The 15,736-nt window shown below is 43.3% G+C and overlaps 1 protein-coding gene across 1 annotated transcript; it reads left to right on the top strand.

The window, feature by feature from the left end:
• Nucleotides 1-9,548: 9,548 nt before the first annotated feature.
• Nucleotides 9,549-12,721, top strand: LOC100274435 (Protein NRT1/ PTR FAMILY 3.1). The gene is made up of 3 exons (NM_001148794.1): nt 9,549-9,765; nt 10,503-11,319; nt 11,666-12,721. Exons 1-3 carry the CDS (start codon nt 9,669-9,671, stop codon nt 12,558-12,560), a joined length of 1,809 nt encoding a protein of 602 aa, NP_001142266.1. The 5' UTR covers nt 9,549-9,668; the 3' UTR covers nt 12,561-12,721.
• The last annotated feature ends 3,015 nt before the right edge of the window (nt 12,722-15,736 follow it).

The following is a 15,736-nucleotide window of genomic DNA, read 5'->3' as shown; positions in this document are numbered from 1 at the left end:
TAGGTATCATTGTATTTTATGATTCAATATATTAAGTGAATATTATATAATGCATCTGTGAATCATTTATTCGTTCTTACCTTTTATTTTGCATTATTCTACAACGTTTATTGAAAGTTTATTACGAAGGTTCAACTTCGTAATAAGACGCTTATCAACCTTCGTCTAAGATCCATTATCCTCAAAGGAATAATGCTTCGCGGACGAAGGACAGTATCATTTAACATTCTATGTTGCCTTGTTCTTAATTCATAGCATTTGAGAACAAGTCCCCAACAAGCAGTTAATCACCAAAACACTTAGAAATAGCCCAATGGCGCATTTCCCTTTCAGTAACAAGCTAATTACTAGCAAGAGATATCAATCAAATACAACTACAATTAGTTACCATATTTACAAGGCTAGTTGAGCAATTATCGTATAACAAGTGAACAAATGTAGTTACATGAATAACAAAGAGAAAACCACATGGGAAAAGAGATGACACAAGATATATCTCGAGGTTCAATTGCTTGCTGATAACCTACATTCTCATTGTGGCGAGTCCAAGCTATGTGGTTCACGCACTAATTGGCATCACATGCCAAGCCTGCAATGAGGACCATGTAAGAACCACACTAAAGAGGAACTCCAATATGTCATGGTTTTACTATAGTCGCTCTTTGTAAATCTCTAGTGGGTAATGAGCATAAGAGCCCCTCATAATTTAGTGCTAAGGGTACCTTCACATGGACAACCTTCAATTGCCTCATTTCAGGTTATTGTACTCCATTCTCAGTGACCCGTCACTTTGGCATCAGAATGACTCCACATTTACCTCACCTCGCTCATTATCATACTTAATACTAGGCCTAGATTTATACTCATCCCCATCACATCATCCCGAGTACTTGGACCATAAGTATACTCATCCTTCCAACCTAGTGAAATGGCACAATCATCATCTTTCGCTGTTGATTCACTCTCTGCTTCATTGTCCTTAGATCCTCACAATATGTCATCATGAATCATCATCCTCTTTAAAAGTTTGTACATAAAAGTGATCATTTAAGGCACCAAGTTGATAAGACCTATCAACTTCCCTAGGAATAATCAACTTCACCATATCTTCTAGGGTTAGGTTCTCTATACCATCCACATTCATATACACCACCAATGTACTACATCCCCTATCCACAACAACTTCAAAGCAATTGTCATTACTACTCTTCGTCACAATTTTGTAAATAGTCAAATCTTCCTCACATGACAAACTCATTACAACATAGTGTACTCGTTCCTTTCCATAGTCAAATCGACCTTTCAAACTAAATGTCTCACAAAATTTCTCTCAGCAATGGCTAACTAGACAATCAAAGGTTGGAGGCATACTAAGAGCATGTAACACCCCAATCTCCAAGTAGGAAGTAATCAGGATTACTTATATATTTACGGATGGACATAGGTATAAGCACACCTATTTTTCAAGCCTATTTATGCATGAATGTTTGTTAAATTTTTTGAAGAGCGCCATACTTAGATAAAAATTTATTTCTTCTCAAATTGGTAAGAACATATATATATATGCCTCTTCAAAAAAAGAAACAAAAAAGAGAGGGAAAAAGAAAAACCCTTCCCCTCTTGGCCTAGGCTACGCCGTGCCCCGCAGTCCCTCCTTTTCAGCCCACTACCCATCCTAGGCCAACCAGACCTCCCTTCTTTCGCTAATAGATGGGGCCCTCAGTCAGAGCCGCTACCAGCTTGGGTCTGCTGGTCAACATCGCCATCCTCGCCGAGCAGAGGAACACAACAATCGTCGCTTCCCCCACCGACCATCGTCCTCGCCTCACCGTCGCGTCTCATCGAAGTTAGGCACTGCCTTGTCCTCCTTCTCCACTCCTACACCCTACTACACCAGCTCTGTCCTCCCACCGCAAGACTATCACGTTGTCGGACATCCTCCAACATTCTCCCCCCTGCTCCCTCTCTTGCCTCACTAGAGCCAACCAGAACAACACCTCCTCGGGCGCCTATAAGAGGAGCACACTCGAGCTCTTCTACCGCCACACCAATGCCGACAATCTCCCCCCTCCCCCGAGAACGCTTGCTCAAAGCAAGCACCACCATCCACCATTGCCGGTGAGCCTCCCTCACCCCTCTGTTAAGAAACTCGCGCCAAAATTTAACTCCTTGGAAGCATCACCAGCTTACCCCGATCACCTCACCACCCACCTCGGCCCTAATCAAGCCCCAGGGGCTCACTGTCGTAGCGCTCGAGCCACGACGACGATCCGCCTCGCCATGTGCAGCCACTGTCCTCGCCTCACTATCCAAATTGACCCCATCCTCGTGTTAACCAAGCCACCACCATGGTTCTACCACCCTGCCCGCCGAAGAACCAGAACGACAACGAGAAATTGTCGTCTAGCCACTCCTTGGCGCTGGTTCAACCCGACTGAGCCATGATGTCACCCACCCCCACCCGTGTTGTTGCCCCCTTCCATCTATGTGCGGGCTCGGTCCCTCACCCATCACCCCACCATTCTCGTCCCTGGCAGGCCGACTGGGCCACACCCACTCTTCGGGCAGTCTGAACTGGGCCGAAAAGCCAGTTGTCGGCCCAGCTCACTCTAGCTCCCTTTTTTTTCCTATTTCCAAGTTTTCTCTCTAAAATACATATATACATATGTTGATATATGCAAACAAGTATATAATAGTCCACATAAAATGTAGATAATACAACTTAATATGTATTGTTCTTTTATTTGTATTGTTAGACGAGGCCGATTTTCCAGAAACCCTAGCTCCAGAAGAAGGACATGAGTTCGACCTCCCCGAAGCAGAGCCTCTGAGCCATGAGAACTTCGATGAAGGCAAGACCATTCTACCCTTGATGCATAAATTACCCAGTCTTTTACACCAAAAACCTAAGTTGGGTGATTGGGAAGGGATTTTTTGCATATGTGAGAAGCGTTTTGGCTTGCATAAATTATACACTATGTTTTCAATATGAAATGAGGGAAAATGGTTGGTTTTAGAAAGGAAAAATGTTTGTGAAATTTTGGGTATAATGCAGGGTTATCACCCTCGTCACCTAGAGCAGGATGATCAAGACTCCCTGATTTGGGAGGGCCTTGAGCAATTGGCTCAACCAGTTAGGCGTGAGCATAAAGGATTGTCCCAATTCGTATAAGGGTCGGTTTGTCATTCTTCATTGCCTAAACTCTGAACAAGTTCCGATCCTACATGGGCTGCACCCTAGGGTTATCGGTGGCTAGGGAGCACTAGAAGGAAAAGGAAGGGGAACATTGTCATCCTGGTTTGAACAAGATGGTGGTCTTGTTCCTTTCGGTATAACTATTAAGGTAAATTCATGCATGGGAGGAAAGAATTTCGGTACTCGGATCTCACAACGGGTGGGATTGCAGAAACCAGACTAGCGGGTAAAGTGTACACCTCTGTACAATCAAAAATCTATTCGAATAGTATGGTTCACTAGTATGGATGAGTTGGGTATGGTATGTCAATTACCATTTTGTTTTAAAAAAGGCTGGGTGAATGTGTGTGTGTTTTGAAGGGGAAAATGGTGGGCCACGAGAGGGAGGAGCTCAGTGGTGTTTGGTAAAGGAAATATCTTTTCTGTTCAGGGGACACCAGTTCTGAACCACTTTGTGAAAAATAAAAAGAGTGGTTCATAACTCCACTAAATATGTGCTTGTATAATGTAAGTCTCTTATCAGCAATAGGCTAGAGTGGACTTGCAGAATACGAAAGTATTCGCACGTTGCTTTATAATCTTTTTAAGTGATTGAAGGCTTTCTTACTGCAATGTTTGACTAGATGGGGATATGTCTGCACCCCACCTATTTGTGGCTAGGGCTAATTCTCGTTCCACTTTTATTATAGCTCTTCAGAGCCTCACACTTTATTTGTAATAATATTATAATATTATCTCAAACTCTGTACCATCTGATGAAATAGATGTGTTTACTTGCCTCCTGGGACAAGTAATTGTATCACATTTGGGTCCCAAAGGATCGAGACGCTTCAGAGCATCTCCAAGAGAGACTTTAAATATGGCCCTATTTTGTAATAATATTGTTTAAGACTCTGTTCCATCTAATGAAATAAATGTAATTACTAGCCTCATAGGACTAGTAATTATATCACATTTGGGTCCCAAAGGACCGAGACACTTCGGAGCATCTCCAAGAGAGGCTATAAACATGACCATATTTTAAATATAGGGCTCAAAACCATAAAACACCCTTTCAACATCGATCCTATTTTATAAAATTTCATCAAGCAATTATAGAGCTCGGTCTCTCAAGTCCTAAATATAGTACCCCATATACTTGAGTCATATCCTCGTTTTCCCTTAACCTCCAACCATTTATTTTTTAATGACATGATTTATTTCCTAAAAAACATTCTTTATGACCTATCTGTTCGAGTAAAAAAATTTTTCGAGGCCATAAACACACTAGATACGGTCATGTTTCAAATTTTAGAACTCTATTTTGGAGTTTATCGTTGGAGATGCTCTAAAGAACCTATTAACTTTATTCATGCTTTGAAAGGTGCCATCTGTATTAACTTTCCTCCCATGAAACAATTAGACTAAATGGTCCATCTACAACAACATTCATCCAAAACATAAATTCCAACAACTACTGCATACATAAGCTAAGAAGACATCACCATGAACTACATATCTTCAAACAATCAAACTCATTTATTAGTACAAAAAAAATGAACATTGACTAAAGTATAGAAGTCACAAATGGTGTTGTATTTTAAAATATAGGTCTCTAACACCAAAAATCTGCTCTAAAATAGGTCATATTCACAAAAAAAATCATTAAATAATTATAGGACTCGATCTCTCAATTCATAAATACCCTATATATTGGAGCCATATTCTCGTTTTGTATACTATTTCTAACATTTTATTTTCTAAATAACATGATCTACTTTCTAATAACATGATATAATGATATAAGACTCAACAGATGCACATGTTTTTGTGGCTCTAAACACTTTAAATCATGTTCTATTTTGATTTTTATGACTCAAATATAGTACTTTTAGAGATGGTCTAACATATGTGGTCACCAAAAAGATCAAATCTGATATCTTATTTTAGTAGCAATTAAATTAAAATATTAATTTAAAATGGACTGAAAAACGATACAGAGCCTCTGCGCTCTGGAGTCCTTTGATCCCTATCTTTTCACTCGTGATACTGAGTTGGTCAATCTTGTCATGCTGCGATGATTACCGCTTTCGTTTTGGCAGCATCAGTCATGTCGGCACATGCGCAAATCCAAGCATTCATCTTTCAGTTAAGTACTGATACGAGCAATGACCAATGAACTAATGAATCCTTTTTTTTGTTGATCGTTTCGTTGAAAGGACCAAATAATAGAACTAACCAGCGGCAGCCGTAAACCTCAGGCGCCAGTAAACAATCTGCAACTTGCTCTTGTCAGTCACACAAAATTCTTCTATCTTCTGCAGCCAGAAAATTCAGGATCCCTGGCCCCTCGTCTTGTTTCATTCGTTTGGTTGGGAGTTCACAGGCGTTTCCGTGCCAAGGTTTTCGTGCATGTATGGTAGCTGGCGAAACCGCGCGCGACTCAGCGTGAGACGACGATGCAGCTGTGGCTGTGACGACGACGTGTTCTTTTTAACACACCAGTCGAGAACGACGTTTTGGTTCCTCCATTTGGGATTTCAGCAACTAGTTCTTTCTTCCAATGACCTGTCTCGTGTGCAGAACCATCTGTCTACCACTGCAGTTACTGGACGCAAATCTGCGTCGCAGTTCTTTTCTTTATCTGAAACAATGAGGCGACAGCTGAATGCATTGCAGTGAATCATTTCGGACCGGATCAGCCCTAAGATAAGATCCCGTCACGCGCGCATGTGCTGCTGCGTCCGGTTCACAGTTCACACGGCCTAGCCCTGCGCCGAACGCACGCGCCACCACACCACCCTTCGCCGTGGCACGGCCTCCACGCAGATAGATTGCAAACGTCCAATTCGCTTCGTCTTCCCAGCGCAGCTGATGGGCACGTTCCGGTCTGGTGCCTGTCCCTGTACGCGCGCCTTCTTGCCTTGGCCTCCGCGGGAGCCTCAGGACGGGCGGTGGGACGGACGGCCGGGAGGCGCTTTCGGGCGGTGTCAGCTCAGCAGTGCCCGGCCGGGAAAGGGAACCTGCTGGCGCCATCGGCTGTCCGGGCGACGTGGAGATGGAGCGGACGACAGCGATGGGATGGCAATGGGAGGAATGAAGACGTAGCTAGTATCGGGGGAGCATCCTTCGTGCCGGCGCGGCGCTGGTCCTGAACCCTGATCGGGCCAGTGGCTATGGCTCTGGCTCCATGGCTGCTCAGGGCCGGCATAGCTCGATTGGCTTGTCCTCAGCTCCTGGACTGGCTCCATTCTGATTGTCTGACTCTGACCAACTTTTTACTTTATGATGAAGATGTAAAGGTAAGCAATAAAATAGATCGCGATTAGAGACAGGTGGCAAAGCAACGCACCGCGAAGAAAACCATGCGTTGCTTTGCTCTTCTTTGCACCCCAGCCAAGTCTATACTCGGCATACCTTTGGAGATGATTTTTTGTGGCTGAAAAAGGCACACCTTTAAAGAAAGCCACTTGCACTGGCATATCGAGAGCATTCTGGAAGTTCTGTTTCTAATTGCAGGATAGACATAGCATAGGCCGAAAGGACACAGCCAAGATAAGATTGTAACACACCTGAACTCGAGGCCTTGTTAACCCAGTCATGTCTGCTTTTGTGCTTGTTAACCCAGTCAAATTTGTTTTTGGTGCTGGATCATGCTATCTATTTGTCATATCGTTGATCTAGTCTTTCTTAAAATAATTTGTTTTCTAAGTTAAAAATGTACCCAAGGTCTACTAATATATATGGGTGTTGTGATTATTATTGATTTCTGCATCCGTAAACTTTTTTTAAGTCGTTTCACCGTCGACCCATACCAGTCTACGTGTGCTTGGCATGGGATGCTGTTCGGGCAACTCCCAAATGGGGCATTTCATCCAGCAAGTCATGGATGGATGTGAGAGACGTAGCATGGTCACCATCGCCGCGCGCAGAATGGCTGGGGACGCAAGTGAAACAGCTCGGCCCAGTGTTCCTTCACTGCCGTCAAAGTGCCCGTGGAGGCCCGCGTGGTGTACGTCAGCTCCTCCGACGGCATCGTCGCGCACTGCCGTGGCGGCGGCGCGCCAAGCCCAGGGTCGTGCCCAGGAACAGCGGCGCGTTGCGGGGCCACAACGGCATGCAATGGTGTTGAGCCAGAGCGTGTGGACGTGGGTACATCAGTAGATGTGGCATGTGGGTGCTTGTCGGGGGTACGGCCGGCGTGTGCGGGGGCAATGGCGCACGCTGTCGGCGTTGCCTTCTCTCGCGTCCATGACATGATCGACGAAATGCCTCAGCTGAGAGTTGTCCGGTCAGCAGCTATATGCACACATAGATCGGTATGAATATGTGGTTCTTAAAAAAAATTCATGGACCCAAAATTTAAATTTCAGAATGATGGACCTAACTGAAACCAGCTGGAACTGCAATACATTTAGGGCTAGTTTGGGAAACACATTTTTTCAAGGGATTTTCATTTTCCCAAGGAAAAATGAACTAATTTCCCATAAGAAAATAGAAATCCCTTGGAAAAATAGGGTTCCCAAACTAGCCCTTAACTCTTATCTTCTATTGTAGTTTGTTGTCCACTCTATAACGTAATTGAATGAGAAAGGTAAATTAACGTTATGTGACAAGCAGATAGATGAAAAAACAATGCAAGAATGTGGCATCTTGAATTAATTTCTTATAATTGTACTTGTGAAGTATGGACAATTTAGAAGCAAAATTTTGGGGGGTTTGCCTTTTCTGGTTAATGATTAGTGCGAGTAATTTTAGAAGTATATCCAGGGTTCTTTGAGTTAATATGGCGGCAGTAATGACAAAGTAGGCCATGAATTAATCGGGTTTTTACCTGTTAGCTTCGTATTAAAGCCAACTATTTAAACTGCTGCAACTGTAATCTAGACAAAAACATTGTTAAAACAGCAGAAGTCGATACAGATTTAAGTCAAGTGAATAGGCTTAATCCAGAAGCATTTAAGGACACTTTTAGTAATTTCAAAAAAATTAAATGTGAATAGTTTAGAAATAAACAAAAGTTATATTGGTATTTAGTGAAAGTGATTTATTAGGATGTACCATTGAAGATATAACATATCATATGCAAACTAATCCGTTGGTGTCGTGCAAACATGACACCCAAATAGAGTTGAGAGGACCTTTTTAAGGGTCTACTACTCTACTTGATCATAGGAGTTAAAGCAAAACGACTAAAAAATAGTTACCTTAGAAGTTAAAGATCTAAACAGGAAACACTAAAGGTGACTAAAAATTTATTTTAGTAACTTTTAGCTCCTAGAAAGGTCCTCAAAATATTCCTAAGCTCTTGAATCCAAACTTGCCCTAAAAATATTGTTTTTCACAACAACTCTCCCACCTTCCCCTGGGTATTTCTAAAAAGGTCCTCATATCTCCATCCTTATGTCTTGTTTCTACCAACAGGTTGTTTTACACCTGATTTATCCCTAGTTTTGGATCAAAATATAGTAATAATAATACTGTGCTTTCTCGTGTGGAATGAATCTCCAATTTGGACAACAACATAATGTTAATGATAACCACGGTCCACCACCAAGTTGATAGTGAAATGTTTAATTTTAAAACCTCACTTGTTTCTTAACATTTTATGAGAATTAATGCAAATTCTCTAAAACAAGTCTCTGGTTAATGACTGGTATAGATGGCCACCAATACATTTGTTTGTCCATTGCTTACTAGTATGCAATCCATGCAAATATATATAGCATTGTAAAACTAAGAAACTATTTTAGGTATACAATTTCTAAAAGTTCATGTGAATAGTAAAAAAGATAATGGTCCTCAAAGTTTAAACTTTTGCATATAATTTGAAATGATATTGATGTATGACTTATGCGAATAAGCGTAAAACGGGGAGGACTGTTCCCTAAGGACATATACGCCTCTGGATCGGGTTTTCAAGTATAAGAAAGCAACTATAAGACTCCATGATATAATGGAGTGTCTTTAAAATCAGTCACATCATAAATATAGTTAATAGATAATATGTATATAAAGTCGTGTAGAGACAGATTCTTAAAAAATACCGTCTCTTATTTTTTTACTTAACCTCTTAAAGACTGATTATCTATCCTTCCAAGGAAAAACGTAGTACCTGGGTGTGCCAACATTAACCGGCCACAAAGTTAATTAAATTCCTAGATAATAATCGGCTAGATACAAAGCTAATAATATGACCAATCATGCACTCATGGTTCCTATAAAAAAAAGAGAAAAAGTTGCCGTCACACTTGTGGTCTGAACTAGCAGCCTAGCACATTGCCCCTTGGGCGCCGCAGAAGTGTTTGTCTCCTGCTGGCTGGGCGTGTCTATATATACGTGCCTCCATTCTCGCATCAAAATGTAGGGCCATGTGAAGGTCGCGTTCGTTCCTTCGTTCCCCAAGGCCTTGCCTTGTTCTGGTTCAGCATCAGTGACGCTTAGCTTCACAGGAACCAGGACCAGCGAGGTCTCTGGCTCTCTGCAACTTGCCATGGGGACCGCAACGGCAGCAATGGACAGGAATGCAGATGGAGAGCAGGGCAAGAGGAAGAAGAAGGGAGGCTTCAGGACCATGCCGCTGATACTAGGTGAGGAAATCAATCGAGTACAGTATATGCCTGCATCTGCAATTCTGCATCGGCTTATGTTACAGTTGTTTACACCAATCTGTGGAGTATGCGCAAGTTGAGAAATAGACACGGCTGTTTACTGTTTCTCCCCCCCCCCCCCCCCCCCCCCCCTTCCCTATATTTCAGGTGCCTGGTTTTTTAGATAATTTGGAACAAAACTCTTATGCAATCAATTAGTATAAGTAAATTATTTTTTATCTTTACACATCAAGAGTTTCCTTTGTTTGACTATAGAAATAGTTGTTAATTATCTTTGTATCAAAGACATATAAGGTTTTATTGGATTTGTAGTTTTGTCTAACTGGTTTTTTTATTCTCGGATCCTTTTTATTTACATTTTGGTCGGTGATTCATCACAGTCCAAAGATGCAGTACACATCTAGCGAAGATTTCGAGCTCTACGCCTCTACTTAATCGTGTTCACAATTTAATATGTTCCGTCCATTAATTCTCGTTTTTTTATTATAATGTCCTCGTCTAATTCTACTGCTGCCAAACCGTAAACTAGACTGAATGACGTACGGTAAAATTGGTAATTAATACTGTGAGAAATTAGTTGGTGAACCAAGAAAGCTAGGACCGATGAAGACGATGCAACGAACAATTGCATCAGTGCAAGTGCAGTTCTTGGCCTGTGGGTGATAGATGTCGTTCTGACAGTCTCTCATGCATGGCGTTGTCCACTGCATTTGCAGCAAGCGAAGTCTGCGACCGGTTTGCCACGGCCGGCTTCGGCGCCAACCTGATCACGTACCTGACGCAGCAGCTGCACCTCCCGCTGGTGGAGGCCTCGAACACGCTAACCAACTTCAGCGGCACGTCCTCCTTGACGCCCATCCTAGGCGCGTTCGCCGCCGACGCCTTCGCCGGCCGCTTCTGGACCATCATCGCAGGGTCCGTGGTGTACCAGCTCGGCATGGTCGGCGTGGTGGTGTCCGCGGTCCTCCCCTCGCTCCGGCCGCCCCCGTGCGACGACCCGCCGGCGGCCACCCCGTGCCAGCGCGCCTCCGGGTGGCAGCTCGCCCTGCTGTACCTCTCGCTGCTGCTCACGTCGCTGGGCTCCGGCGGGATCCGGCCGTGCGTCGTGGCGTTCGGCGCCGACCAGTTCGAGCGGCTGGACAGCGCCGAGGAGGAGGAGAAGGCCAAGGCCAAGGCGGAGGCGGAGCGGAAGCGGCGCTACTTCAACCTCTACTTCTTCACCATGGGGCTGGCGGCGCTGCTGGCGCTGACGGTGGTGGTGTACATCCAGGAGAACGTGGGGTGGGGGTGGGGGTTCGGGATCCCGGCCGTGGGCATGTTCATGTCCATCGTCGTGTTCCTGGTCGGCTACCCGCTCTACGTGCTGGTCAAGCCCGGGGGCAGCCCGTTCACGCGGCTCGCGCAGGTTGTCGCAGCCGCGTTCAAGAAGCGCAACGCCGCCGTGCCCGAGGACCCCCGCATGCTGTATCAGGACAAGGAGCTCGACGCGCTCATCTCCACCAACGGCAGGCTCCTACACACCAATCAGCTTACGTAAGTCTCCATTTCTAATTAAGTCCGGTCTCTTGTAAAAAAATAAAAAAGGAGCGAAAGTAAATTCGATAGACCTGCGTGCACGTGATGTGTCTCACGATGCCGCCTGCGTGCCGGCCCAACTTTTTTGTGGTGGTTACATTACATTATCAAAAAGGGGAAATGCAATGCAACCCCGCTACTAGTTTTAGCTTTTAATTTAAAGCAAGATCGTGCACATTGCTTTAAAATCACCTCTCTCTTTTTTGCATTCGTCCTCTGTTCCTTGCTATGCTCGCGATTTTTTATTTTTTTATTGGGACCAGCAGTAGTAACGTTGCTATATATTCTCTGTTGATGATTTAAGGTTCTTCGACCGGGCAGCAATAGTGACGGCGGGCGACATCTCCCCGTCCGGGCAACCAGACCCGTGGCGCCTGTCGACGGTGCACCGCGTGGAGGAGCTCAAGTCCATCGTCCGCATGCTGCCCATCTGGTCGGCCGGCATCATGCTGGCCACCGCCAGCTCGCACAACTACACCTTCACCATCATGCAGGCGCGGACCATGGACCGGCACATGGGGCCCCACTTCCAGCTCCCGCCGGCGACGCTGTCCATCTTCTCGAACGCGGCCATGCTCGTCACCCTGGCCTTGTACGACCGCGTCTTCGTGCCCCTGGCGCGCCGCGTCACGGGCCTGCCGTCCGGGATCACCTACTTCCAGCGCATGGGCATCGGGCTGGCCATCTCCGTGCTCAGCGTCGCCACGGCGGCGCTCGTGGAGACCAAGCGCCGCGACGCCGCCGCCCGGCACGGGCTCCTGGACAGCCCGGCCGCCGTCGTCCCGCTCAGCGTGTTCTGGCTGGTGCCCCAGTTCGCCGTCCACGGCGTCGGCGACGCCTTCTCGTCCGTGGGGCACATGGAGTTCCTGTACGACCAGGCGCCCGAGAGCATGCGCAGCAGCGCCGCCGCGCTCTTCTGGCTCGCCGCCTCCATCGGGAACTACATGGGCACGGTGCTCGTCACGGCGGTGCAGCGCGCCACGCGTGGGCGCGGCGAGTGGCTCCAGGACAACATCAACCGCGGCAGGATCGACAACTACTACTGGCTCGTCACCTGCATCACGCTACTCAACTTGGGCTACTACCTCGTCTGCTTCTATTTCTACACCATGAAGCCGCTGGAGGTGGCGGATGACTGTGACAAGGACTGTGAGCTCTCCTCCCTCCAGAAAAATGGCAGTGGCGCGGCGCTAGTGTGATGGTGTAATTAACTGGAAGACTAGAAAGCAAGAATGGTCTTGTTGTTAATAACTAGCTATATACAATCAGCAGCGCTGCAATGCACACGGATTACAATTTACTATAGGGATATTGTAGTGTATATCGAGAGTTTATAACTATAAGCTGTGGTCGAGCATGCATACGTACGGTCATAGGAAGATACAAACGCAACGATCATGATCGTGATCATGCAAGCTAAAAGCACCATCGCATACAGTTTAGTGTATTTTATTGTGTCCATACCTCTATCACAGATTCAGCTTTTCTGAGTGTCCTTTCACAAGCCAGCACTGCAAGATCTACATACGTTACAGCCAGCTCAACAATAAACATTTTTTGATATAAAAAAACGATGAAAGAGCGATGTTCCATAGTATGAATTGTAGTATAATTTTAGTACTAAGGATAAACCGACAAATCACATGGAACCACGATAGTAATGTTACATATATAGACGACAACACCACTTTGTCTGGTATGCTACAGTATATTTTATGAGATCACTATGCATGTGTTAGCAGGATGATTACACGTAATTGCACACGCAAGGTTCAATTATTAGGTCGAAAGCGAGATATAATTCTGATAAACAAGACGAATGGATAAACATCCTCGCGCTCCCTACACGCGGGCGGGTAGACACAATAGTACGTGTGCCCATCACCATGGACGCGATCTGCTGGGCCTGTTGCGTAGGGTGAAAGCGGCCGGAAGCCGGAAACTATCGGTAATCAGTAAAATTATTTTTGTTTTCGTATTTTTCTCAGATCGAAAACATTAACCCCAGAAACGAAAACATCGGTAATTTAGAAACATTAGAAACGAAAGTTTGATATGAAAATTACACTGTTTACGATTGGAATCTAAAATACGATTAGTAAAAATTATAACATATACCCTCAATTGACTTCAAAAATTTACGTAAATCCTACATTCATATAAAATTAGTAATAATATATAAGTTAGTAGGTCACAATAAATATATAAGATAAGAAGTCATACAATAATAAAATCATTATTATGTATTTAAATAAAGTAGAATCAAGATGTGTATAATAATATGACACTTACATTCTAATTATACTACTACTACTTGGTATAGTCAATATAATTAGTGTCCTCTTGGTCCTTCTTAAGTTCTTGTGCAAATTATGAATATATGTATCAAAAGTAATAACATGTAAGAAAATATAAATAAGACTTATAAAAGTTTCAGACAATTCTAAACTATATACCAATAGATAGATCTTGATTTTAGGAAAAAAAATAAAATTAGTTTCATATTTTTCTATGCTAAGATGAATTTATAAAGATCAGTTCATATTTAATACTTTCTGAAAATCACCAAATTTATTACCTGCGTTAAAATACCAAATAAAAACAGTAATTTCCGAAAACGGTCGGAGAGATCCAAACCGTTTCTGATTCCGAATTTTTCTACCGATTCTGTTTCCGTATTTTCGGTAATTGTTCCCGTTTCTGTTTAGACCTAAATTTCAGTATAACGTCGAAAACGATTCTCAGTATCTAAAAAGTCATGTTTCCGTTTTCACCCCTATGCAGAAGGTTTTGAAATCTGAAGAACACTGCTCATTGGTGAAGACAATCAATAATGGAAAGCACATGGGGCTTGAAAAGTAGCAAAATACTATAGACATATCATCCATGCTTGCCCCGTACATTAAATACAAAGAAGCTCTTTATAGATGATTCTAAATCTATTTGTACATGTGTTTTTTAGAACTGCCACAGGATATTGATCGCAAGTGAAAATCTTTTCTAGGAAATATAAAATAGGTTTTTAAAATAGCAAAAAATATTTATTTTCATTTTCGTCGAAGTCATTTAAAAACTAAAAAATGATTTCTAGTGGCGGTGCTTAATAAAATCGCCTAAAGAAATCGATTTCTACATGTGGTTCCTTAAGAAAACCGCATGTAGAAATCATGATTTCTACATGCTTTTTTGTTAAGGAACCGACACTAAAAATACAACTCGTGCTTGATAACTGAAACCTCCTGTAAAAAATATATCCCACCGCATGCTTAGAGCTCTTTTTTACTAGTGATACAAGATTGCATAAATACAACTCATAATATAAGGTCTCTTTGTTTTCCTTGTCTCGTCGGTCAAGGACGGGTGGCCTGTGTGAGGCCATCTTAAACTCAGCTCCATAAATTTTTTAGTTTGATTTTGATAATTAAGTGATATCTCAAGTAGAGTGTAATATATGTTTGATGTGAGATACATAAGTGATTAGTCTATAGATACAGTAATACGAGCAATGAGTGATATTAATAATGTGGTTTAGTTATGTTGCTATGCTCAACTAGTGTGATAAAGAAACTCATTGTTTATATGAGACATGACATAGTTTTGTATGCCTAGGTGGAGACATGGCTTGGCTATGACAAACCTGTTGCTAGTGTGAAGGGAAATGAAAGGATCAAGATATCCAAAAGGAGCGAAGGTGAATTGGACTTCTATAAATTTTCTTGAAAAAAATGTAAACATATAATCAAGCGCAACTTCACCCCATGTGCTTAACGGTGTGATAAAGAGTTTTACATCATAAGTTCCAATCTTATACTACCATTAAAATTCTAGTAATGTAAATGCTTGAAAAGAATTCCTCAAATATAAAGGTAAATAAGGGATTCAGAACTCCTCAATATTTTACCAAAGTATTGGAGAGTCGCATATCCCACTAGTCCTCGTTGGAGTATCCATGCATGCAAGGTTATGGCTCTCCCTTGGACCGTGGGACAAAGTGCTCCCTACAAGGTGATTCTTTGCTTCTCCGATATGATGAACCGCACACAACCATGTATAAGATTGAGTTGAGTCACCCACAAGCTCTCCGGATAATCACTATGCTCTGGATTGCTACTGAACTATCTAGCTGATATTGATCACCATGAGTAATAAGCATAAACTTCTCACCTGACCTAATCAAGGCTAATGAGAACATCGGGTGCACACTAGCTACTCTCAATGCACTAAGGAGGTCGCTAATCAAGCGATTATCAACTCTCAAGTTTCTCATTGGACAAAAGCTCTTCCTCACATATGAAATATGTTTTTAGCTATTAGAATGGGAAATAGGATTACAATGGATGAGTTGGAATGTATTTATAACCCCCAACTGGCTAAC

This window comes from Zea mays, chromosome 6 (genome assembly GCF_902167145.1).
Source record: "Zea mays cultivar B73 chromosome 6, Zm-B73-REFERENCE-NAM-5.0, whole genome shotgun sequence".
NCBI classification, from domain to species: domain Eukaryota; kingdom Viridiplantae; phylum Streptophyta; class Magnoliopsida; order Poales; family Poaceae; genus Zea; species Zea mays.
This window is presented reverse-complemented; position numbering and strand designations above follow the sequence as displayed.